Source organism: Rousettus aegyptiacus, unplaced genomic scaffold (genome assembly GCF_014176215.1).
Source record: "Rousettus aegyptiacus isolate mRouAeg1 unplaced genomic scaffold, mRouAeg1.p scaffold_m13_p_16, whole genome shotgun sequence".
In the NCBI taxonomy this organism is placed as follows: Eukaryota; Metazoa; Chordata; class Mammalia; order Chiroptera; family Pteropodidae; genus Rousettus; species Rousettus aegyptiacus.
This window is the reverse complement of record NW_023416291.1, coordinates 41749073-41775419: the sequence shown is the minus strand read 5'-3', so window position 1 is coordinate 41775419 and position 26347 is coordinate 41749073. Positions and strand designations below refer to the sequence as shown.

At 48.6% G+C, this 26347-nt stretch overlaps 1 protein-coding gene and 1 pseudogene across 1 annotated transcript in view; one reads left to right on the top strand and one right to left on the bottom strand.

Moving 5' to 3' along the window:
- The window catches only part of ELL (elongation factor for RNA polymerase II), a 57078-nt gene that overhangs the window by 22184 nt on the left and 8547 nt on the right, over positions 1 to 26347 (top strand). Inside the window, exons 2-7 of the mRNA XM_016132350.2 lie at positions 6957 to 7004; positions 11844 to 11965; positions 12328 to 12491; positions 14597 to 14862; positions 21690 to 21814; positions 25558 to 25654. Coding sequence (XP_015987836.2) covers positions 6957 to 7004; positions 11844 to 11965; positions 12328 to 12491; positions 14597 to 14862; positions 21690 to 21814; positions 25558 to 25654 — 822 coding nt within the window. The remainder of the gene's footprint in view (positions 1 to 6956; positions 7005 to 11843; positions 11966 to 12327; positions 12492 to 14596; positions 14863 to 21689; positions 21815 to 25557; positions 25655 to 26347) is intronic.
- LOC118612633 lies at positions 18417 to 18534 on the bottom strand (annotated as a pseudogene).

Genomic DNA, 26347 nt, shown 5'->3' with positions numbered 1-26347 from the left:
TCTTTTGCCAGCTTGTCCATGTCCAGAGGGGGTCATGCTCACATGGCAGGGGCAGCCAGTAGAGGGCTTCTCTGTGGCTGGAGTTATGGCTGGATAGGCAGCTAGGCCCTGCCCCCTGGATCCCAGCAACTCCTAAGAGTCCAGAGTCAAAATCCAGGTTGTTCCAGGAAGGTCTGTTTCAAGTGATAGAGAATCTCTTTGTTCCCAAAGCCTGACACCTGGCCTGTCAGAGGCTAAGTGAGAATCTGAAGGGACCAATCCATTCGTGGTTCTGTCAGCGATGAAACCTGAGCAACTGGCAACCCCTGGATCCTCATCTGCAGGTACAGGGTACCCCAAGGCTGAGGAAGGTGGGTTCCTTACCTGGGAGCTCCCAGGTGCAGGTCATGAATGCAGGAGAGCCATCCGCCATGGCTGGAGGCCATGGGGTGGGATGGGGAGTTAGGGAGGGCATCAAAGGGAAGAGAAGGCCTCAGCCACGGTTTTTGTGTCTGTGATTTGTGCCTGCATCTCCTGAGATGGGGCTGGCCAAACCTCGAATCTCGCCTTGTCTTGTATTGCCCTCCCTCGTGGGACAGAGCAAGCCTGTGCCATGTCTCAGAGTTTGCAGCCCAAGCCTCATGCTCTTCTCCAGGACCTAAAGGCCTTCCATCCAAAAAGGAGTTGACCTCAAGAACAGGTTTGGCCATCTGATGGCTACTGTCGTGAGGATAGGACCAAGTCCAGAATGTGACCTGGCCCCTCTGCAGGCCAGGTTCAGCCTGCAGGCTATATGCGCTGGGTGTATACAGCAGGTACTCACGTAGGGTGGCTTCTTAATTTTTCTATTTGAGGAAAGGCATATAGGAAAGATGAAGTAATGAGGCAAAGGTGTTAAAAGGAGGGCCTGACCCAGACATGGGTTACACAGCTCAGAGAGTTGGCAGTGGTTGGTGGCTTGTGACAGCAGCGCGCCGTGGAAGCAGGACTGGGATGTGCTGCCAGCAACTATGGGGCACCGGTGTCTCAGAGGGGGATGGTGTCTTTCTATCTAATGGGAGCTAAGTGGAACAGAAATATGAAGAAGTGTTTAGTGAATGTTTTTCTCATTTCGTTACTACGGGTTTTACAGAGGGTTTGGATAACCTGTGAAATTTGGGTAAGTTCCAGTGGAGTGGAGACCGAGTGTGAGCCATGTGGGGACCTCAGGGCTGGTCTTTCTATGAGGTTGGGATCAGCTCTGCTGGTAGGTGGGGACCCCAGCCCTGTTCCCTCTCCTCACCTCATTTTCCTCAGTTGTAACAACAGGAATGCTGGTAGCTGCATAGTTGAAGGTGAAAGTGGGTTTCGTGATGGAGGACGGCTGTCCACGACACCACAAGTCTTCATGTTCAGTTTGGCCGCGATTTCTAAGGAGAGCCTGTGCCCAGCAAACCCACGCAGCCCCCTCCGGTCGGGGCTCAGAAACTGCCCACCTGCATTGAAGGAGGACACGAGCCAGACCCTGCCCTGTGGGTCTTTTTGCATTCCCTGCACACCAGCGTCCTTTGTGCTCCAACCTGCTCAGTGCCTGCGTGTTAGCTCACCACTTGGGGTGATTGTTGCCCAAAGGACACAGGGGACCTGGTGGGGGGAGTGGTCTTCGTCTCCTATGACCAAGGCCCGACTTGTTGGCTGAAGTGGTGTGTGGGCTAAGGGGCAGTATGTGCTGTAGCTCAGAGTAAGGGGTAGGTGTCTGGGGATGAGGACCCCACTACCCCATCCCACAGGGGGTGTCAGACTGAAACCAAACGATGTCCGCAAACTGCACTGTCTGGGCCGACAGCATCCAGGGAGCACTGACGGGGAATCTGAGAGAGCCTTCAGTGGGGACGGCGCTGGGGTCAGCAGTGCCCTGGAGCTTTTTTGGGGGGAGAAGATTTTTGTAAAATAGAACTATTTTTAAACAGAAAGGAGATGGCTATGACACCAAAGAGTAAGCCGCATAAAAGAAAAATTAATGAATGCCATTTCATCAGAATTAAGAATTTCTGGATTTTTTGAAGGATGCTGTTAAGAGAATGAAAAGGTAGTCCATGGACTGGGAAAGAATCTTTGCAAAACTCATTCGATAAAGCTCTACAATATATAAAGAACTCTCAAAAGGTGATAAGAACATGACCCAATTTTTAAAAATGCATTAGAGATTTGTGCAGTTTCACCAAAGAAGATATAAGAATGGCAGATGAAAAGATTTTCCATGTCATTAGTTGTTAGGGAAATACAGATTAAAACCACAATAAGATATCACTTCATACTTATCAGAATAGTTAAAATAAAGAAAAACCTGACAACACTAAATGCTGGTGTAATTGGGGAGCAGCTGGAGCTCTCTTTTATTGCTGATGGGAATGCAAATAGTGCAGCCACTCTGGAGACAGTTCAGTGTTTTCCATGAAGTTACATATACACTTACCATAGGACCCAGCGGTCATGCTCTTGGGTGTTCACTGAGTGAAATAAAAATTCATGTCCATACAAAAACCTGTACATGAATGTTTATGGCAGCTTTACTTATTAGTCCCCCAGACTTAAAATGACCCAGTTTCTCAGTCAGCAAATGGATGAACAAACTGGGATTATAAAGTGGTTAATACTCAACAGTAAAAGGAATGGACTTTAGTGACGGCAGCATGGATGCATCTCAAAGGCATTATGCTAAGTGTGTGTGGTCAGCTGGATAAGGACCTCTGATAGATGTCCAGATGTTAACCCCTGTAAGCCGTGAATGTGATCTCATCCGAGATCTTGAGATGGGGTTTTTCCTGGATTATCTGGGATGGGGGCAGGCTAAATGTAATCACAAGTGACCTTAGAAGAGAGGAGCAAAGAGAGATTTGACACAGACAAGAAGAGAAGATGACATGGTCACAGAGGGAAAGATTGGAGTGACGTGGCCAAAAGCTAAGGATGCCTGGGGTCCCAGAAGCTGGAAGAGGCAGGAAGGACCCTCTCCTGAAGCCTCCAGAGGCAGTATGGCCCTGCTAGTAACCTCGATTTCAGTTTAGGGACACTGATTTCAGACTTCTGGCCTCCAGGACTGAGAATAAATTTGTTTTAAGCCACCAAAGTTTGTGGTAATTTGTTATAACAGCTACAGGAAACCAATGCAGTGTGATTCTGTTTACATGGTTTTCTGTAAAAGGTGCAGCCATAGGGACAGAAAACAGTAGAGATTGCAGAGGGGGGGCCAGTGGGGGCGCACAGGATTCCAGCAGAAAGGAACGTGGCCTGTATAGCACAGCATGCTGACTGTGTTACTTGCTGACCCAAGAACAAACAAAACCTGTGGGAGGGTACCAGGGCCAGTGTCAGGAGATTTACACCTGTTTTTCTAGTCGTCAAGGTTTTTTTAAAAACTTCCCTAAGCTTCCTTCTTATGTACCTCCATGATTTTGGGTTAGAAACACATGCTGTGGTGACCAGTATATGAGTCCTGATTGACAACTGGCTCATAGCAGCTTGGAGTCTCTTTTCTTGGTTTTCCGTGCCTGTCCTGTAATGTTGAATGTGTTACCCTCCTCCTGGCCAAAAGGGAGGGGCTGCCATGGGCCTCTGTGCAGGCCCCGCCCAGGTTTCCCAGCTTGGCCCTGAACCAGTCACACCCAGTGGACTGACCTTTTGAGGACATGTCCCAGGCCTTTCTCTGTTTGTGGTTCACAGAAATGGCCCCTCACCGTCACAGACACTGTCTGAACTCTCCATAGCTTTCACGTCCTGCTTAGAACCTGCCAGGAAGTCTTGGGGAGGGTTCCTGAAAGGCATTTCCTCATCCTCTGTGCTTTACTGGAAAGGGGGGGACAGTTGCCAGGAGGTTAGCAGCCAGGCTTTTTCTCGGGACTTCACCATTCTCTTTCCCTGTTCACACTCTGCTCAGGAAAATTGGGTCCCAGCTCTACAGAATCAGACTCTCTTTAAGGAGGAACAGATGCCTTTTTGTCATTTTTCACAGACATCTCTGGCTTATAGGGCTGGGGCTCCTTGGGCCAGGAAGATGTCAGGGAATGCACTGCCCGGGCGCTGTCCACACTGGCCAGTGGGCACTTCAGGACTGGTAGGAACAGCCTTGGGTGCTGCTTCCCATACATGGCCTGTGGCAGGCATCCCAGGACTGTGCCCAGGCTGAGCTAGCCCTTGCTTGATCTGTTCTGTACACTGAGGCTGGAGTCTTTCTATGTGCACTTTTTGGTTTAAACTTTCACATGGAGATGTTCATGGATAGACGGGGCAGAGAATAATAATTTCTGAGCTGTCACCCAGCTCATCTACTGAATATCTGACAGTCTCGTCTCAGCTCTTTCCTGAGGAACCCTCTCACTTCATTCATTTGGTTTTGCTGGAGCATTTTTAAAACAATTCCAGGTACTCTTTCATTTTATCCATGGCTTTTTCAATGACAATATTGAATGTCAATAGATGTAGATACAAGCTTTGTGCAGCTCTGTGAGAACACAGAGGCCCAGCTCCTAGCACTCTGCTGGCTGTCTTCATGGGGTATTCATGGTGGCTGGTTCAAGTCGGGGCCACACAGTGCGTGTCAGGTCTGTGGTAATCTGTAGCACTTCATCTTTCTTCCTTCGTGCTGTCCACCTATTGAAGAAACCAACAGGTTGGTCCTGTGGAATTTCCGATGTTCTGCTCTGACAATCATTCTCCTGTTGCTTTCTAGAAGCCCAGTGCCTTCTGGAGCTGGCTCATTCTTTACTGTGGGGCCATCCCATGCACTGTGGGGTGTTGGGCGGTGTCCCTGCTTCTACCCACCAGATGCCAGAAGCACCTTCTCTTTCAACCATGTTATGACAGCCAAAACTGTCCCCAGCCCAGATATTGCATTGTCCCCTGGGGCAGAATCACCCACCATCTCAAGTTTAACTGTGCATTACCCACTGGCTTCCTGTGAACTGTGGCTGGACCTGGAGGTGATTTTGTTATCCACTTCCTGTTTCCTCACCCTTAAACACTCTTCTCCATGGAGAGAGAGAAGGGGATTAGGGCCATCTTGAGTTCCTCCTTGTCCTTGCCCCATCTATGGGAGAGGGTTCTCAGGCCAGCATTAGTGCCTCTTCCCACAGGCCATCCAGTCCCCTGACCATTACTGTCCTTCACCCTACCTGTTTTCTCCTGCATGAATCACCATCTTTACTATATGGCTTTTTCATTCAGATGATGCCCCCCAGACAGGGAGCTGCCAGGGGGCTGGATAACCGCAGGGTGCCCCTGCCTGATTGCATTGAGGCCTTCTCACTGCCTGTTCTCCAGGCCTTCCTGCTCACCCCCACTCTTGGCTAAAGCTTGGCATCAGCAATGATACTTTTCCTGAGCTGCTCCCAGCTTCATCCCCATTTGTGGTTATTGGGAGTTGGCACTCTACCACCCAGGGGCCTGACAGGGCCAGTGTTGGGGTTGGGCCTCCTCAGGAACCCTCTATACCTGCTGCTCAGGAGCTGCTGCAATGGACAGCTTAGACCCTGGTGGGGAGGGTGTACACCTCTGAGCCTGGAGTGGGAATGACATGACCCCCCTCTCCCCAGAGGGTCTGGGGAGACTTGGGGCATTGCTGTATTGTTGCCCAAAATGTAGCCCACTCAGGTGCCAGGTGTGACAGGCATGGAGGCCGCAGTGCCATGCCCATGGGTTTCAAGGGAAGTTACGTTACCTGGTAACATGCTAATTGCAGTCGTGGGCTTGACCTAGAAGCTGCTGAGGTGACAGGGAAACGGTCAATGCCCAGGTCAGTTTGTCAGACTCTCCTGGCCCAGGGCAACAGGGCCCCCTAACCTTGTAAGCTGTCAGCCCCTACAGGGCCACTCCACAACTACCAAGGGACAGGCTGGGACTTGAGAGGTGGCCAGCCTCTCAGCTTGTGGGTCCACCAGTTGCTGTGAGGGAGACAAACTCAGCCAATTTGGACCCATACCCCCTTTATCGGAAGCCCCCTCTTTTGCTGAGAATCTTGAAGGACCCAATCCACCACTCAGAGCCACTCCACTACTCAGAGTTACTCCATCTCCCCAAGGTCGGCTGTGGTATCTGGCATTCTGGTTGGGGAGCTGATAGGCAGCCACTCAGGGAGGATCTGTGTATGGTGGTGGGGGTGGGAGAGCCTCCTTCGCTCTAGGTGGGGCCAGGAGGCCAGAGTGTTGGGATTAGTGATTGAGGTGGGAGAGCCCAATCCCTGGCTGTCATGCAGGGGAGGCTCGTGGGGACAGATTGGCACAGGGGTAGATTTGGGCCTTATGGGTTTGGGGCCTGAAGGAGGAGGTTGTGGTGACAAGCCAGGACTGCACTGCGGGACAGCATTTGCTACATAGAGGTGGGTGCTGTGCCCAGTGTAGGTGGGGAGGAGAGGTGCAGCCTTCCATATGGATTTCTGTTCTTTCCAGAATTCTACCAGAAGGCTGATCTCTGAATACCTGAAGGCTAAAATATTTATTTTTAGTTTTTTACTATATATTTTATGACATTTGGAAATTCTGCCACCCCAAGCATAGTGACGAACTGCTCTGAAGCTATGACATGGGAGCTGGGCAGGCATTGGGCTCTGTCCTGCCAGTGGTGGAGGGCCAGAGTCACCTCATCAGCCTGCTTTGTGGCTGGTGGTGTTCATCCACACTCATTTCCGTTTAGAAAGGGTATCTGTAGGGCTAGGTGGCCTGGGCTAATGCTGGTTTCAGGACATTGGTGAGGGGCTGCCCACTGCCTGTGTCTCCACTCTTGTCACTCATGTACCTTTAGTCCTGGCCCCTGTGCCATCCAGGGAACTTATATTGATCCTTCAAAACTCTGCTCTGGTGACCTTTCCTATAGTTTTCAGACTTGAGTTTTCTCTCATCTTTTCTGAGTGCACAGTTCTTAACCTTGCTCCTTAGATAAGTGGAAGTGAGTCTCAGGAATTCCAGGTATCTTTTTTGACATTTTCTTGTTTTGCTTATTTGCAGGATTCTGTTTCGCTGAGACCATCAATTCGATTTCAAGGAAGCCAAGGGGTGAGTAGTTTTTGTTACTCACATTTGGAATTGTGGGACCAGTTTATTCTAGGGCCTGTTATGGCTTGCTGGGCACAGCAGTAGTAGGGTGCAGTGTTTGGCCCCATCCACCTCTGTGCCAGGTCAGTCCCCATACAGGCCAGGCTCCACCTCTGGATGTACCCAGGCTGGTCTTACGGCCCCTGGGTCACAACAGGCTATCTGTGGACAGAAGGCAGCTCTCCTGTCCAGTGGCCCCTCAGGATCCCTCCCTTTCTTCCTGTAGCTGATGCATACAAGACTCCAAACCCTGTTTTTAAGTAGTCTCTGAACTGATTCAAAGCTGTGTCCCAAGAGCCCAAGCTGTGTCCTCCCTACTGTGGGGTACTCCTCTCCCTCTGTGGACCCAAGACCCATGGGTGTTTGTCTGTTTTTTGGTACTAGTGGGTATAGAAACTCAGCACCCCTATTTTTTTCTGAAACGTATTCGTTCTCAGTGACCATGTTACAGAAAAATTGGGAAATGAAAGAAAAGGCGAGTTGTTCATAGTCCTTGCTCCCCCTCCTTAGGGTACTTCCCCCCACCCTTCATCCCCTAACTACCAAACACCCTTTGGAACACTTTAATTTTTCTTTTAATCTTTATTGCAAGTCTTTTGTTTTTATCTGAAGAATTACCAAATGTATCTTAAATCAGTTTTTACCAATAGCTGGCTGGCTCCTTACAGAACCGGGGAGATCTGTGGGTTTCAGCTAGCGTCCTCAGCCAGGGTGCTCCAGAGAGGTTGCCTCTAGGAATGCATGTATCTGCCTGTGCTACACATGTGTGCATGTGCAGAATCAGAGATACCAAGGCATTTTTATTGGGCAGGCAGGAACGGGCACTGCAGTCCACAGAGGGGCTTCTTCCTCCTCAGGGAGACTCAGTTTCCTTCGTAAGGCCTTCAGTTGATTGGATGAGGCCCACCCAGACCATTAAGAGTCCTCTCTTTTACTTAAAGTCAGCTGACTTTGACTGTCACTGTGTGTACAGAATACTTCCATGCATACCCAGATTAGCACTAATGATGTTGGGGTTACAGCCTGGCCTGGGGACACACAAACTGACCATCACACCAATACCAGTCAAGGTTGGTGAGACGCCCCAAAAGTTCCCGACCCCCTACCCCTCCCTCCCGCCCATGCCTCCATCAGCCCCGTTGGAGACTTATGGTCACCGTTTTGCCATTTTCCCTGGGACATTTCCTGTGTTAGGGGCGAGGCTAACCTGGGTTTGTAGCCAGACTGGCCCCCATGGCTCCCTCTGGTGGCCATAGATACCCTGTGCCCTCAGCAGTTGTGGAAAGAAGCTTGTGCACAAAAAGGGCCACCATGATCAGTGTTCACTTCTCAGCAAGACCTCTCATGGATACTCATAGATAGACTTTTAGGTTCCGAGCCGTACCCCGTGTCCCCTGAATTCCTGTGGAAAGCCCGAGAGCCACATCCATTCCAGATGTGAGGTCCTACCACCTTAGTTTTAGAATCATTCTTTGCAGACTATATATTTTTTTCCCTCCTGAGCTTGCTTAAGCATGGAGTTTAGAGATAGTCTGGCACAGAGGCACTGAGCTCCAGGCAGGGCCAGGTTGTGATTCTTCACAAGAAGGCTCTTCCCTTTGTGAGTCCGTGTGAGGGCTGGAGGGGCTGTGTGGCAAGGGAGGCGCTGTTCTTCCCTGGCTTGCTACATAGGTTCAGACTCTGGGTCTGCCCCTGTGACATCCGGACTTCATCCTCCTCCTGGGCATTGATGGGATGCATGCCACTCCCATTTGCTAGGTGTGAAGGGCCTTATCTGGTGCCAGGCTTCATGTGCACAGTCACTCAGATGGTGGGGTGGGGGAGGCAGGGTGCCTCGGCTCTCCCCTTTTAGTTCTCCTAGTTGCTCTGCTGCATGAGCACAGCTGAACCTGTGTGTTTCTAAGAAGTGAGGAGGGGACTTTGCTCTCAGTACCCCACCTGCAGGGTTAGAGATGGACCAGGAGGTAGAGTGCAGATGAGGAGCAGGAACTCCAGCAGGGTTGGATAGAATAGGCTTATTAGTGGATGACAGGGACCCCTGTTCCCCAGAGGCCCATGAAGCTGATAGACTGAAGATTGAGACCCCATCTGTAGGCAGGCTCCTTTGCTTGGGACCTCTCTCTGTCTTTCAGTATCCTCATCTACCACTAGATGGGGACCTTGTTCACTTAGAGAGTCCTGTGCTAAAGAACGTGGCCTTAAGAGAACCAATGTACTTTTTGCATCCCAGAACGAGCTCACTTTGCTCCTGGTGCATGTCTTCCTAAGACGTGAATGTAGTGCATGTGGCATAGGGTCACAGCGTCACACACCCCCTGGATGGGTGTTAGATCTGTCCTGGCCACCTCCCAGCCTAGACTGGGTGCTCCACAAAAGCCAGGCCATGAAGACATGCAACCAATCTGATGTTGGCTGGTTCTTTAAACACCTCTATGGCACTTGCCACAATCCCTGGAGAGTTTGGCTACACCTGAGTGCATCTGGTCCCAGGGCGGTGTCTGCCAGAACAAAATGCTCACCTGTCCATTTGCCGGGTTCATGTTTGCATCTGTTCTCTGTACTCTCAGGGGCACTGAGCTGACTGACTGTCCCCTCTGCTGTCAGGGGGTCATTTCTGAGTTGACAGCTGGTGAAGCACCCCCACCTGGCCAGTTCCATCTGTAAACTCTTAAGTTGAAAAAAGATGGAGAGGTAGGGTTTCATCCAGGGCAGTTCAGGGCCTTGATGTTTCCCTGGGCTATGTCAGGAACCCAAGCTGCAGTTTCGGTTTCTTGAATGAAGTCTGGCAGCGCTGGTCTCTGGCCTTTGGCCAGTGTCTGTGCATTTAGGAACCAAGTCTGCAGGAGCAGTTAGGATGTGTTCAAGATTGAGCCACAAGGTGCTTGTTGCTGTGTTGGTAACAGGGACAATTTGGAAACATCTTTTAAAATCTCTAGAAGGGAGTTCGGAGTTCAGAGCCATCATGAGCCATGGTTGAGCAGCTGAACCTCACGGAGCCACAGGCGGGGGTGGGTGAGATGTTGCATTGCTCTTCTATGCCCATGGAGAGTGACGAGAAGAAGGTGCTCAGAAAGGGCCCTGGGTGTGGGATTCGGGAAGTGAGGTCTCCAGCTGGACAAGTGAGCAGAAGAGGCTGCTTTGCCACCTAGAAGGTATGTTCAGCCACAGTAGTCACTCTCTCTTCCCAGAATGGTTCCCTGGGAATGAAAATGATGAAGAAAACTGACAGTCTCTGATAATCCCTCTGGCCAGAGAGGACTTGGTCAGTGGCATTTGGGTCCCGTGTGTACCTGTTTCCTCTTTTTCCCTGAAAGGATGGGCCAGTGCTGTCCTCACAGTGTTGCCCCCACTTGGGACATGATTTGTCTCCAGGGCTCTCCCCTGCACTGCACACGAGGCCCCGCATATCTGGGGGAAGGGCAGCAGCCAATTTAAGATGGATTTCAAAGGAAGGAGAAGGTGAAAGGCCTCTGGCCAGAACCTGGCCCAACCACCCCACCAACGAGGAGCCAGTAACCCCTGTGGGCCTCAGACCTCAGAGGCACTCAAGCCTGGAATGGGATGAGCCAAGGATGTTTACTGCTCTGGTCTGTTTGTCACACAGACATGTGCTCCTGCCTCCCGTAACCTCATGTCAGAGCTGCCATCAGCCACACCCAAACCCGGTGCACTTGAGCCAGTTGAGGGGCTACATGGGCCAGGGAAGCCAAGATTCAGTCCAGAGGGTACACACACAGCTGTTATGCTTCAGGCCATGTCCTAGAACACATGCTGAGCTCTGCTGTGGCTCAGAGACGACAGTGCATTCTCGGGCCATTCCTGCCCAGCTGGCTGGTTTCCCTACTGGTCTCAGAGACTGGTAACCATTAACCAGTACCATTAACTAGCAGGAAAATGGCCCATTAACCAGGGTACATCCTCCCCTCCTGACTTCTCAGGTGGGATCGGGTCTGCACAGGTTGGCAGGGACAGGGGTGGGGTGGGTACCCAGGGCCATGAGTGCCCTTGGCAGCTACTGCCCCCTGAGAGCTGAGATGGCAAGATACTGCCTAGGGAGGCCAGGTCCCTGCCAGACAAGAACAGGGTGAGGGAGAGGATTAAGGTGGACGAGGAAGAACCACCCACGTCGGGCTCAGGTTTTCTGAAAGCTCCTTTTTATTTTACTGACTGATGTACAAGCTTCCTACCATATTCTGGGCAGCTGTTCATTGTGCACCCAGCTTTAGGTATATCTCCCTATGACCCTCAGAGGCCTTGTTCATGGCCACAGGACAGTAGACAGACACTCAAGTGGAGTCTGTGTCCTCATGGAAGAGGTGGAATGGGAGTCGCTCAGCAGGAGCAAGGGTCAGAGCATCTTGGCTGCATCATGCCCTGCCAGTTGCTAATGCTTGTCTTGTCTCACTTCATTTTTTGAGGGTATCCCAAGCCAGATGTGCTGTTTGGTGGGTGGGGAAACTGAATCACAGCCCAGACCCAAGTGGGGTCTCTGCCTTTAGGTTTCTGGTGAACTCTCTGTGCTCCTCTGACTGCAATGCCATTGTCCTCCCCCCAGCAAGGGAACTGAAGATTCTGAGCATTGCTGGGGTAAGTCGATAGGGACCAGCCATCAACTTCCCCCAGCAATGCTCAGTAAAGCCCAATTTTGTTGCCAGGAAAGCCCAATTGTGTTGAAGGAAACACTAGCATGTTCTTGCTGTAAGGGTCTTGCTGCATGGACAGGCGGGGTTTGGCAGCTGGCTTGTCCCATGGTCCCCTCTGTGCTGCGGCCCCCTTGATGACACCCCCCTCTCCATGCAGCACATCTCCATCCCCCAGCCCAACTGCCCCTCGGAGGCTCGGACCTTCTCCTTCTACCTCTCCAACATCGGCCGCGACAGCCCCCAGGGCAGTTTCGACTGCATCCAGCAGTACATCTCCAGGTGAGGCCCGGAGGGACAGCCCTGCCTCTCCAACCTCCACCCTGGGGCTCCCCACAACCTAGCCCCCTGTGCAGATATTTGCCCACCATCTCTGGCCCAGTACCCCTTTCTTTTAGATGAGTTGCTCTGGCTCTTTTCACTGTGTCCAGAGTGTGGGTGTGGGTCCTTGGCATGTTGCCTCTGGCCCGGGGGCCTGGGTCCTCTTGTTTCTTCTGGGTCAAGATATGCCCTGTTGAAGCCACGTGGCTCCAGTCAGTGTTGAGCCCTATTTCCCAGCACGGGTGGGAGGGTGCAGGCCCCAAGATCATGTCTCCCCATCTCCTAGGTGTTCTCATCTTGGTTCCCGGCCCCTTGTCTTGCAGCCATGGGGATGTCCACCTGGACTGCCTGGGTAGTATCCAGGACAAAATCACAGTGTGCGCCACTGACGACTCCTATCAGAAGGCACGGCAGAGCATGGCGCAGGCTGAGGAGGAGACTCGGAGCCGTGGTGCCATTGTCATCAAACCTGGAGGACGCTACTTGGGTGAGGATGGAGGCCTGGAGCTCCACCCATTGGGGAGGGGTTCCACCTGTGGGCAACTATTTAAGGAGCCAGAGGTATTCAGGGCTTGTCCAGGCCAGAAGTAGAAATGGTGGATGACAGAGGTGTGGCCCCCGAGCTGGACCAGCCAGGTTCATGTCAGGTCAAGAAGAAGATCTTCCTGCATTGATAGAGAGCTATTTCATCTGCCACCTCCAAACCTCCAGGTAGACTCAGGGCCCAAGAACTGGAGAAATTTGAATCCATGGCCCCTCTCCCAGGTCGTGGCTACAGGGACCTCTGCCCAGCAGGGTCACAAACATGCTCCATGAAGTTAGGGTTGCCATCTTTCTTCTGGCTATCACCTCCTGCCCTCACTTGCCCAGCTGACTCTTACCCAAGGCCATTGCGGCTGACATGGTGGCCTGCTACTGTGTTAGGGCCAGTGAGGGACTGTTGGGTTGAGACCTGGAAGGAAAGGCATTGATCCCTGCTCACCTAGAAGGCTCCAGCAGCTCAGCACCTGAGAAATTATTGCGAAATTGAGATACCAACAATGTTAAAAATGAGGAGAAAAGTAGAGTTTATTAAGAAAGCTCTGCCACCCAGCTACAGCTTTCCCACCTCCTGGACCTAGTCAGAGTTAAAGAGTCATCAGACTTCATTGCCAGGTAAAGAGGGGCATACAGTTAGAGAAGCATGAACTGGCTCATAGCAAATGAGGACCTTAATGGCTTCATGGGGTTTCTCTGTCTTGAGAAGAGGTGGGAAGATTTCAAATCCCCGCAAAGAAAGCTTGTGATTTTCCTTGCTTGGCAGTGGGGTTGGCTTTGAATGAACCCTGAGACTTCAGTGCAGGAGTTTGTCCTGCCAGTCATGCTGAGCCCTAGTGGATGTGGCCACGCTGCCCAGAGAGCCCAGGCCCTGGGCTGTGAGTTGCCCACTGCTAGGGTCAGAATCCAAAATTGCTTCTCCCACTTGCTTTCTCCTCAAGATGCAAATGTGGACAATTCATACACATCTTAATAAATTTCTGGGTCCTTTGGCCAAAAACTTGGGTCAAAATTTGTCTTATTGGACCACTTTGGTACAATAAGAGTTTTCGCTGTGGTTTACATTCTGATGGAAACACTCATCTGCCAGTCTCTGAAAACACAGATGGGCACATCCGGCTGTGTCAGGCCTCTCCCCTGCCCATGTCAACCCTTCAGCTGGGTCCTCTGGGGATGAAGTCAGGCCCTGAGGATTTGAAAAGCACTTCTTGTGTTAATCTGACAAATCAGATTTGAGGGATAAGAGCAAAAATAAGTCATGTGAAGAGTTTTTTGGCCCAAAGATTCAAGGCATTGGCTGACCTTTTGGCCATTCACAGTCCTCCATGGCAGAAGCTCCGTCCAAGACAGAGTTAACAACTTCCTCCCTTGAGAATAGTACTCACTGGCTTGATGGAGGGATGCCTGTGCTGGACCCATAGTCTATTTGTACAGGGAGGGTGGGGAGCAACCCACTGCCCCTGGGGCTCTATGCAACTCACATCTGCCCAAGGAGTGAGTGCTTGGGGCTATAGCTGGGGAGCTGCTGGCACCTCAGTCTCCAGAGCAGCTGCCAAGCAGTCCTGGCACCTTTATTCCTTCCTTTTTCATAAAAGAATGGCGGATCCCTTGGGGCCAGCATAGAGCTATGAAGTATAGGCTCTTGGGGCACCTGCCTCTGGCAGTTCAGAGACACCCCCCCACCACCACCTTTTTACATCAAAAAGGGTCATAGACCAACTCTTTCTCCCTGTGGTAGCTGACGTTTTTGGCCCCTAGGATTTAGGTTGCCCACCATGAAGTCAGTTAATGGCCCTAAACATGCTTCTACTTCCTGCAGCTCCAACTTCTGAGCCTGCAGGTGCCCACTGAGCTGTATGTGGTCAGCAGGTGGTGCTCTCAGCTGCCCAAAGTCCCCACGAAGCAGGCCAGGCTGGGCATGCTGGCTTGTTGGGGGTGCAGTGCTGTTGGCCATCACTTTCCATGCTTAGGAACTTGGTGTTAGTTACAGACAGTGGGATGTCATGGCCACCCCAAAACCTCCTTCAATCCTTAATACCCTGGTTCTTATGGCAGGCAAGAAGGTTCAGTTTCGGAAACCAGCTCCAGGGGCGATGGATGCTGTCCCCTCCCGGAAGCGTGCAACCCCCATCAACCTGGCAAGTGCCATCAAGAAAAGCGGTGTTAGTGGGGGCGGTGGGGTGTCTCAGAGGCCCTTCCGTGACCGGGTACTGCACCTTTTGGCACTGAGGCCCTACCGGAAAGCTGAACTATTGCTGCGGCTACAGAAGGATGGCCTGGCGCAGGCGGATAAGGACATGCTGGACAGTCTCCTCCAGCAGGTGCGTGCTTGCCCAGGGCTTGGCTGGGGTAGGTGGGGGTGGGGTCCAGCCAGCCTGTGAGCAATCTCTGTAGATGGTCTGGATAGGCACTGGGCTGGGAGTGCTTACTGGCTCAGAGTGAGACCAGCGCTGCACTCCTTGCCATCTGCTAACGTGTAGGTAGCAGGCACTGCATAGGGGATCCAAGACTTCAGCTGCTCAAGGTTTTTAGAATAGAGTACAACCTGGGGAACCCATACATGTGAGTTAGTGAGAGCTCGTGCTCAGCAGTCACAAGGGCTTCCCTGCCTCTTGCCAGCTGTGACTCGAGGCAGGGGGCTTCACTTTTGGACACTTCAGCCTCCATCTATGCCTAAGCATGACTGCAGCACCTCTTGTGGGGCCAAGAGCTTAGCCAGCAGGAACATGGTGGTGGCAGTGGAGCCTGCTGTTAAGAAACAGGCTGGGCTTTGGAGCAAGGTCCCGCCTAGGCTCCCAGGACTCCAGGAAGCAGCTGGAGTACCCCTGGGAAATGAATGGCTTGCTCTCGCTCCACCACGTCAACTGGGCCATGCAGATACCACGCTACTGTGCGGCTGTGAGCATAGTTATATCAGTACCCTGAAGAGGAGCCGTGATCAAGCCTCTTCGGGTTCTGCTCTACCAGCTCACCTGCCCTTCCTATTTTCTGTCTCTGAGAATTGACTAGCACCTTCTGTGGCAGAAAGCCCACACCAAAATTGTACCAGTATCTGAGGATGAGTTTCTATATTTACTGAATTCTTCAGCAGAACTCTGGTTACTTGTCTTCCCTGTCCTCAGTGTAGCCCGAGGCTGGTAGGAACCATGCAGCACACTTGGTAGGAGGATGTCGGTATTTGCTCCAGCTGGGGTCCTTCATTACCCTTACCCCCCAAGAGTTCATGGCAAAGGGCAAGGGTGGGGAGAACAGGCCTCTGTGACCTTCCTCTGTGGAAAAAAATGGAGCTGCATTCCATGCATGGTTGTAGATCTGGGCTGGGATCCAGGCCCACCCATAGATACTGGGGGCCCATGGGCAGGTGCCTCCCTACCCTTCCCCTTGGGAGACATCCTTATGGGTGGGAGTGTTGACAGGTAGGTGGCCCTTCTGAAGAGCATTTCAGCAAAATGTATCAAAAAACATAAAAACATTAAGCACCTTTGACCCACTAATCCTACTCCTGAGAAGCAGGCTGAAGAAAACCATTGCCAGCATGGAAAAGCCTGCATACAGAGATGTCTGTCTATGCTGCAGAGAAACTGGAAACGCATCAGCGTCCAACGAAGGAGAACCATTTGAGTAAATCACAGTATGGCCACTTGGAATATTACTCGGCTATTAAAAATGCTCCCTGTGGAAAACACTAATATGGAGTTCTCTTAAAAACCAGTAATAGGGAAAAATAGTGACACATAGCTATACATGCGTGTGTGGGAGACCAGGGTGCCCAGCGATGTAGACAGAAGTGCCCACTTTGGGACAGTGGCCATTACAACTTCAGGAATCTTTAAGGCACATGTTTTGTTTTTTGTTTTTTATTTTTTTAAATTAAGTTTATTGGGATAACATTGGTTAATACAATTATATAATTTTCAGGTGTACATTATAATTTGACATCTATATATTCTATTGTGTGATTACAACCCAAAGTCCAGTTTCCTTCAGCTACCATATATTTGATCCCCTTTACCCACTTCACTCTTCCCCTATCCCTGTATATTTGACTCCCTTTATCCCTTCTACCTCTCCCCTCCTCCTCCACCCCCTACCCTCTGGTAACCACTAGTCCATTGTCCATGTCCTTGAGTCTCTGTTTGTTTGTCCTGTTCATTTGTTGGTTTTAGGTTTATATCCCACGTATAAGTGGTATCATGTGATTTTCAGCTTTTTCTGTGTGGCTTATTTTGCTTAGTATGATTATCTCGAGGTCCATCCATGTTGTCACAAATGGCAGTATTGCATCTCTTCTTATGGCTGAGTAATATTCCATTGTATATATGTAGCACAGCTTCTTTAGCCAATTATCTATCATAGGACACTTTGGTAGCTTCTATGCTATGGCCACCGTGAATAATTCTGCTATGAACAACGGCGTGCAAATATCTTTTCAGATACGGGTTTTCAAATCTTTGGGGTAAATACCCAGTAGAGTGATTGCTGGATCATATGGTAGATCAATTCTTAGTTTTTTGAGGAACCTCCATACTGTTTTCCATAGTGGTTATGCCAATTGGCAGTCCCACCAGCACTATATGAGGGTTCTTTTTTCTCCGCATCCTCTCCAACATTTGTTATTACTGTCCTGTTGATTATAGCTATTCTAAGAGATGTGAGGTGGTATCTCATTGTGATTTTGATTTGCATTTCCCTAATAGCTAGTGATGTTGAGCATCTTTTCATATATCGTTGGCCATTTGTATGTCCTCTAGGGAGAAGTGTCTGTTGAGGTCCTCTGCCCATTTATTGATTGGGTTGTTTGTTTGTTTTGTTGTTGTTGTTGTTATTGAGTCATATGAGTTCTTTGTATATTTTGAATATTAGGCCCATATCGGAGGCATTGTTTGCAAATATATTTTCCCATTCGGATGGTTGTCTCTTTACCTTGTTGACAATTTCTTTTGCTGAGCAGAAGCTTTTTAATTTAATGTACTCCCATTCATTTATTTTAGCTTTTACTTCCCTTGCTTTTAAGGTCAAATTCATAAAATCCTTTTTAAGTACAAGGTCCATGAGTTTAGTTCCCATGTTTTCTTCTATGCAGTTTACTGTTTCAGGTCTTATGTTCAGGTCCTTAATCCATTTTTAGTTAATTTTGGTGTATGGTGGTAGACAACAGTCTAGTTTCATTCTTTTGCTGGTGGCTTTCCAGTTTTCCCAACACTATTTATTGAAGAGGCTTTCCTTTCTTTTTTGTCAAAAATTATTTGCTCATATAAATATGGGTTTACTTCTGGACTCTCGATTCTGTTCCACTGGTCTGTGTGTCTGTTTTTCTGCCGATACCATGCTGTTTTGATTATTGCAACCTTGTAGTATAATTTGAAGTCGGGTAGAGTGATGCCTCCAGCCTCATTCTTTTTTCTCAGGATGGCTTTGGCAATTTGGGGTTTTTTCTGCTTTCATACAAATCCGATGATTTTTTATTCTATTTCTTTAAAAAAATATCGATGGGGTTTTGATGGGGATTGCTTTAAATCTGTATAATGCTCTAAGTAATATGATCATTTGAACTATGTTGATTCTTCCAATCCATGAACATGGAATATCTTTCCATTTCTTTGTATCTTCTTCGATTTCTTTTAAAAGGGTCTCATAGTTTTCTTTATATAGGTCCTTCAGATGTTTCATTAAATTTATTCCTAGATATTTTATTCTTTTTGTTGCAATTGTGAAAGGAATTATTTTTTCTACTTTTTCTGACGCTTGATTATTTGAGTATAGGAATGCTATGGCTTGTTTGTTTATTTATTTATTTAGGCGAGGCAGCCGTTGGTTGACCTCACAGATTACAAGGACCTTGTCATTTTACAATCCTTTATTTTTTAATCTTTTACACCTACAACACTTAGTTTTCTAGGTGGTCTCCCATCCAATTACTAACCAGGCCTGACCCTGCTTAGCTTCCGAGAGCAAACGGGATCGGGTTTGTTCAGGGTAGCATGGCTGTAGACACTAAGGATTTTTGAACGTTGATTTTGTATCCAGAGACTTTACTGTATTTGCTTATTGTTTCTAGTAGTGTTCTCGTGGAATCTTTAGGATTTTCTACATAGAGAACAGTTTGACTTCTTAATTTCCTATTTAGATGCCTTTTATATCTTTCTCTTGCCTGATTGCACTGGCTAGGATCTCTACTATTATATCGCATAACAGTGGCAATAGTAGACAGCTGCCTTGTTCCTGATCTAAGAGGGAAGGTTTTTAGTTTTTTCACCAGTAAGTATAATGTTGACTGAGGGTTTGTCATATATGGCCTTTATTATGTTAAGGTACTTTCCTTTTATACAGATTTTGTTAAGTGTTTTGATCATAAATGGATGCTGTATCTTGTTCAAGGCTTTTTCTGCATCTATTGATATGACTATATGATTTTTTAATTAGTTTGTTTGGTGTATCACATTAATTGATTTGCATGTGTTGAACCATGCCTGTGCCCCTGGGATGAAGCCCACTTGATTGTAATGTATAATCTTTTTAATATGTTGCTGTATTCAGTTCGCAGTTTCTTATTTAGGATTTTTGCATCTGTGTTCATGGGAGATATTGGTCTGTAGTTTTATTTTTTTGTGTTATCTTTACCAGGTTTTGGTATCAGAGTGGTATAAAATGGTATCAGGCCTCATAAAATGAGTTGGAAAGTATTGCCTCCTCTTCAATTTTTTGGAGAGTTTGAGGAGAATAGGTATTAAATCTTTTTTGAACGTTTGGTAGAATTCACTGGTGAAGCCATCTGGTCCTGGATTTTTACTTTTTGGTAGGTTTTTGATGATTGTTTCATTTTCTATACTAATGATTGGTCTATATAGATTTTCCAGATCTTCTTGATTCAGTCTAGGATGATTTTATTTTCCTAAGTACTGGTCCATTTCTTCTAGGTTATTAAATTTGTTATTATATCCTTTTTCATAGTATTCTTGTATGATCCTTTGTATTTCTGCGATGTCAGTCATAATTTCCTCCTCTTCCATCCCTGATTTTGTTTATTTGTGTCTTTTCTCTTTTTTATTTAGTGAGTCTAGCCAAGGGTTTGTCAATTTTATTAACCTTCTCAAAGAATCAGCTCCTTGTTGTATTTATTTTTTCTTTTTGTTTCCAATTTCATTTATTTCTGCTCTAATTTTGACGATTTCTTTCCTTCTGCTGACTTTAGGCCTCATTTGCTCTTTCTTTTCTAGATTTTTAAGATGAAGCGTTAGGTTGTTTATTTTGGCTCATTTTTGTTTTTGGAGATAGGCCTGTAATGATATGAACTTTCCTCTTAGGACCGCTTTTGCTGTATCCCAAACGTTTTGATATGTCGTACTACCATTATCATTCGTTTCTATTTACCTCTTGACCTCTCTTTTTATTTCTTTCCTGACCCAGTTATTCTTTAGTAGTAGCGTGTTGTTTAATCTCCATGTATTTGTGGTTTTTCCTGCTTCCTTTTTGCAGTTGATCTGTAGTTTCAAAGCATTATGATCAGAGAACATGGTTGACATGATTTCAACCCTTTTATATTTGTCGAGGCTATTTCTGTGTCCCAGTATGTGGTTGATTCTTGAGAATGTTCCATGTGCACTAGAGAAGAATGTATAAGCAGCTGTTTGGGGATGGAAGGCTCTATATATGTCAATTATGTCTAGTTGGTCTAATGTGTCATTTAACGATGTTATTTATTTATTGATTTACTGTTTGGATGATCTGTCCATATTTGACAGTGGGGTTTTTAGGTCCCCTACTATGATAGTGTTTTGGTCTGTTTCTCCCTTTAGTTCTGTTAGTAATTCTTTACACATTTCAGGGCTCCCTGATTGGGAGCACAGATATTAATAAGTGTTATGTCTTCTTGGTGCATGATTCTCTTTATCATTATGAAGTGTTCCTCCATATCTTTCTTTACCTTTTTATTTTGAAGTCTGTTTCATCTGATATTAGTACCGCTACTCCCGCTTTTCTCTAAATGCCATTTGCTTGAAATATCATTTTCCACCCGTTCACTTTGAGCTTATATTTGTCTCTAGAGCTGAGATGTGTTTCCTGGAGGTAGCATATGGTTGGGTTTTGTGTTTTGATCCATTCTGCAACTCTGTGCCTTTTTATTGGTGAGTTCAGTCTATTTACATTTAGAGTGATTATTGAAATATGAGGTCTTCTTATAGCGATTTTATCTTTTGCTTTCTGGTAGCTCGGTGTTTTCATTGCTTCCTTGTCCTTGTGTTTCTGTTTTCTTTATTTTGGTTGGCTCTTGTGGGTTTTGCCTCTAGTTCTTTTTGTTTTATGTTATATATTTCAGTTCTGACACTTTGATATGTGGTTACCATTATGAATATGAAAAGGATCTTTATACACACACACACAGTTGTTCATTTTCTTCTGCATGTATAAGGCAGACTTTTAAATTCATGTTTGTAAACCATCTTGGAGACTAACTTAACTAACTTATTCCCTGTTAACCAATGGAAGGAGAGCTCGCTGGTGTGGGCTCAGTCTGGCCCCTGGAGGCAGCCCCAACCTCAGCCTACTCTGCTCCAGGAGATGCAAATCCAAGAGTGGTTGTCTTTGTCCATTCACGTTCCTGTAACAGAATCCCATGGACTGGGTGACTCAAACAAAAGATATTACTTCTTACAGTTTTGGAGTCTGGAAGTCTAAGATCAAGGTGCTGGCAGATTGGGTGGTTGGTTAGGGTCCCCTTCCTGATTCATAGGTGACATCTTCTCATGGTGTCCTCACATGGTAGAAGAGGCCAGGGAGCTCTCTGGCATCTCTTTTATCAAGGCACTAATACCATTCGTGAGGGCTCCACTCTCATGACCTAATCATCTCCCAAAGGTGCCCCACCTCCAAATACCATCGCATTAAGGGTTAAGATTTAACATGAACTTTGGGGGAACACACACATTCAGCCATAGCCGTGGGAGGCTGATAGGGTTTATAGATGACAGCCTCCCTCTTTGGAGCCAGCCTGGCCCCCAGCGGCTGTAAGATGTGCGCATCTGGACCTGGTACAAGGGAGCTGGGAGTGGGGTGCTGTCCTCTTCCCTTCCAGGTCCGTCTGCCTTCCTTTATGCCCGCTCCCCCTTGTGCTTCCCACAAGGCGATTGACGGTGGCTCTCTGTTGTAGGTGGCCAATGTGAATGCTAAGGACGGCACATGCACACTGAAGGACTGTGTGTACAAAGATGTGCAGAAGGACTGGCCTGGCTACTCAGAGGGGGACCAGCAGCTGCTAAAGCGCATGCTTGTTCGGTAAGGCTGCTTCCCCTGGGCTTGGGGCAGATCTTATCTCCGGGATGCTGGGGTGGCCTCACCTGGTCCCAAGACCTTGGGGCTGAGCAGGGTGGTAGGGTCCATGGGGATTCTAGCCATTTTCCCCACTGCCTACGTACCCCACCTTGGTCTTCCACTTGGGGAAAGCCTCGCTCCGCCCCCAGTAGGGTTGGGGGCATATGTTACTGTTACATACACCAGAGTGCCCCACAAAGGCCTCAGTCCACTCAGACTGTTCCTGCTGCCCCTCCCTACCCATGAAGCTTCTGCCTGTAACTTGCTCTGTCCCTGTGGGCCTCTCTTTGTGGAGCTTCTTTCTTAGAACCATTTAAGAACCTGAAGTACAAAAACGAAGCTTTCTGCAGTCCTAAACAGTGTTAATTAAATGCATTCCTTCTAGGGTTAATTGAGACTAGAGGTCAGAGTGGCTTAGGAGGCTCTGAGAGGAGTGAGTATGCGGCCTGCCTAGGCCAGCAACTAATGCTTCTGATACATGCCTGCCCTTGGAGGTGGCTGATCACTAATTAGTCTTTGATTTCTCAGGGACTTGGAGCTCTTCGTGAGGGCTTTTTTTTTTTTTTTTTTAAAGTTCAACTGTTTAAAACATTAATTGCATCTGGAAAGCAGAACTGAGTTGGGACCACTCTGTTTGAATCCCAGGTTCCTCCTCAGCCCTGGGGGACACTCATTCCTGAGCCACCAGACCTGAGGTCCCTGCTCTGGCTGTCTGAGGTCTCCGGGTGTTGGGTAGTGGGGGAGAGGGGGGTGATCTCTGCAGAAGACGCGTCCTACCTGGTATCGCCTCTCTGGGGGTCTTCTGTTGCCCTCTTTAAACATGTCAAGTTGGCATTGTCCCCTTCTGTAGGTGTTTTCATTCATCACGCAATTTTGGGCAAAAGGTCCAGTGTTGAAATGGTTAATTTCAAGGGGGCACAGTAAGGCTGCTCCTGTCCATCCATCCTTGGAACCTCTCAGCAGCTTTCTGAGTTCTCAGACCACAGAGCCTTGGCCTCACTGATTTACTGGGAAGGGATGTGGCCGAAAGTGAGTAGCCCGTGTATGTGTTTGTACACAAGTGTGTGTGCACATGTCTGTGGTAGGAAACAGTGCTCAGAGGTTCACCACCCGGCCCAGTGCATGTCCACATGGACAGTATGGCAGGTGATGTAGGGTGGGCGCTGTGGCCTGCACATTCTGAAAACTCACTAGCCCTTCTTCCTGTCAGTGGGCAGTTGTGAAAAGGCCTCACTGCCCTTTCTCATGCTTCCTCTAATTCTAACACAGGGTACTGTGCTCCTAGACTCTTTGGCTTCTCTCAGTCTGTGTTTTTCTTGGCCATCATTTCTAGTTCCCAAGAGTCCTTCTTGTTGTCTTTTTGTAGCATCATATTGTTGAGATACAGTTTACTTAATACAAGTCACCCATGTGAAGTGTACAACTCAGTGGTATTTAGTACATTCACAGTGTTGCTCAACCATAGTCTCTAATTTCAGAACATTTTTATCACCTCAAAGGAGACTATCCTCATTATTTGTCACTTCCCCATTGCCTTCCCCTTGGGAACCACTACTCTACTTTCTATCTCTATGGATTTGCCTCTTTTAGACATTTATATATGGGATCATACACCATGTGGCCTTTTGTGTTTGGTCTTTCACTCTGCATTGTTTTCAGGGTTCATCCAGCTTATAGCGTGTGTTAATGCTTTATTATTTTTAATGGCTAAATAATATTCTGTTGTGTGGATGGACCTCATTTTGTTTATTCATTTGTCCCTTGATGGACACCTGGGTTCTTTCCACCTCTTTGGCATTGTGACTAGTGCTGCCATGAACATTTGTGTCCAAGGATTTGTGTGGGTGTGGATTTTAAGTTCTCAAACACATACTGGTTCCTGAGCTATGTGGTAATTGTGTTTAACTTCTTGGAAAACCGCTAAACTCTTCCTTAGTGACTGCACCATTTTACATTTCCTCCAGCAGTGTATAAAGGTTCCATCCACATTCTCCACATCCTCGCCAACACGTGTGTGTGTGTGTGTGTGTGTGTGTGTGTGTGCGCGCGCGCGTGTGTGTATTTTGAGTCTAGCCATCCTAGTGGGAGTGAAGTAGTATCTCATTGTGGTTTTGATTTGCATTTCCCTGGTGAATAGCGGTGTTGAGTACCTTCTCATGTGCTTATTGGCCAATTTGTATGTCTTCTTTGGAGAGATGTCTATTCAAGTCCTTTGTCCTTCTGAAGATAGTAAGACTGATGTTTTTGTTGTTGAGTTAAAGTTTTCATCCTCTTACAATCTCTCTTCCTTTTTAAATGCATTTTTCTGTCTGTTCTGCATCTAACATTTGTTGCCTGGAAGACCCCCCTCCCCAGGACTTTCCTGTGGATGGCTCTGCTCCCTCAGGGGGACCCCTTTGTTTCCTTTTCTTCCGAGACCACATGTCTGTTTGGGTGTGGCCCAAGCAACCTCCCAGTGCCTGGAGAAGGCCTGGGTTCCTCTCCTGGACATGCTATGGACTCTGTAGAAGATCAGGACCCAGGGCAGGGCTGTTCGGGGACCCCTCCTCTGAGGTATCTGAGGCTCCAACCCCCAAGCCATGGGGTTCTCTGTAGCCTGGGACTTGGTTTTCTTGGATCCTATAGGACAGTCACCACCTGTACTTCTGCTTTACTGTTAAATGTCGTCACTCTTTTGCTCCCTTTCCTTTTCATGCCTTTTTACTGGTGGCTTAAAAAAGAGTGGATGGAAATGCCTATCCTTGGTTTTCTGTCTTTAACAAGAGCTCTTGTGGCTTCCATGTAGCTGGATAGGAAACCTGTTTCCCCTTGGCCATGGGGACCGTGTTGCCCTAGTCACTGCGTGCATGTTTTGGGCACCTTTCCTGTGCTCTCCTTGCATTTTGGGCCACATGCAGTGGACAGCAGCAGCGGTTTGGAATGTAGCCATTGGTCTGGAAGTCAGACTTGCTCATTGCTGGTTGGAGCAGTTCAGACCTGGCCCCTGAGTCCCCAGACCTCAGCCTCCCTGCAGTGTGCGGAGGGTCCTCAGCACCACATACAATCCAGGGTCTTTATCAGGGCCTCTCTTTGCCCATCAAGTGTTGGTGTGTCTTTCTTCTTATCTTTGGCTGCATCGTTTTGCTTAGGTCTAGGCAGGCCAGTGGCTGCCTCTGCCATCCACAAGTAGGTGCTGTATGTAGCCTGGGCTCCCAGGAAGCCGGGAGCTGAATCTGAGAGGCCTTCCTGTCACAGACCAGGTCATCTCAGTTCTAGTCAACATTCTCTATAAAGTTTCCGCAGTGTGCGTCATTATTAGGATGAACAGTTGAGGGGCCAGTGCCTCAGTGAGCCCAGATTTCAAAAGATAGACCTTGAGTGGTCAATTTTACATGGTTCCCTGGTGTCCATGGTAATGGGGGTCTAGGTGGTCAACTTGACCCTTCTCTGGGCACAGGACACTTTGTGAGGCAGTTCTCTGGGCAGTGTGAGGCCGAGGCTGCAGGGCAGCTGTGGATGAACCCGGGGCAGGATGTGCTCCGGCCGCTCTGCCTGCCAGGCCCTACTGTACCCAGCATGCTCACCCTCTCTGATTCAGCGGGGTGGTGGCCCCTCCCTGAATCACTGGTCAAGGGTGGGACAGTGTGATGTCAATGCAGAGACAGATGGGCCTGGATGCGCCCTGAGGAGTACTGCAGCAAGCCCCCACCTATCCTGCTTCTCCGCAGGAAGCTGTGCCAGCCACAGAGCACAGGCGGCCTCCCTGGAGAACCTGCTGCTGCCAGCCCCCCAGATGAGCATGGGAGTTCAGCCTCGCCCCCTCAGGTAGGAGCAATGGGTGGAGGTGCTGGTGGAGGAGGGCAGGTCTAACCTAGAGCCAAATGGGCCTGACCCAACCTTGGTGCTTAGGTAGCCCATTGGGCCCTTGGCTCAGGGCTGGGATATTTTTTTCAAACAGCGAGCAGATGCCTGGCTTCCCCTAAGCCTGGGGCCTGGACCCAGAACCTGGGTGCACTTCCCTTAGACATTTGCGGGTGGTGTGGCCGAGGGAGGGCAGGCATTAGACTGCCCTGAGCTTCATGTTTTCTCTTCACCTGGGTCTGCTGCCTCTTAGGGTTGTAGTGAGGTTTCTGTAAAATCTTGTGTACTACCTTCAGGATAAGACGATGCCCAGTGGGGCCCCGTGAGCGGTGGTCACTGTCATTGTAGTCAATAGTCAGGGAGGGCACTGGGGATGTGAGAAACTTAATTGGCTCTGGCTGGGGTGGTCTTTGGCTGTGCCCCCCCCTCACCATTGCTCGAGATTTTTGGTAAAAGCTATTCCCACCCACCTGCATGCTCTGACTTGTGAGTCCCACATCCAGGCCCTTTTTCTCCCTCCTCCTTGAGCTCTTCCTTCCTTCTCTTCCCTCTTCTTCCTCCTCCTCCTCCCTGTTCCTCCCTTCTCCTCTTCTTTGTCACCCTCATCTCCCACTTGTTCAGCCTAGAGCCACCCACTCCATATTCATGGCCCTGAGG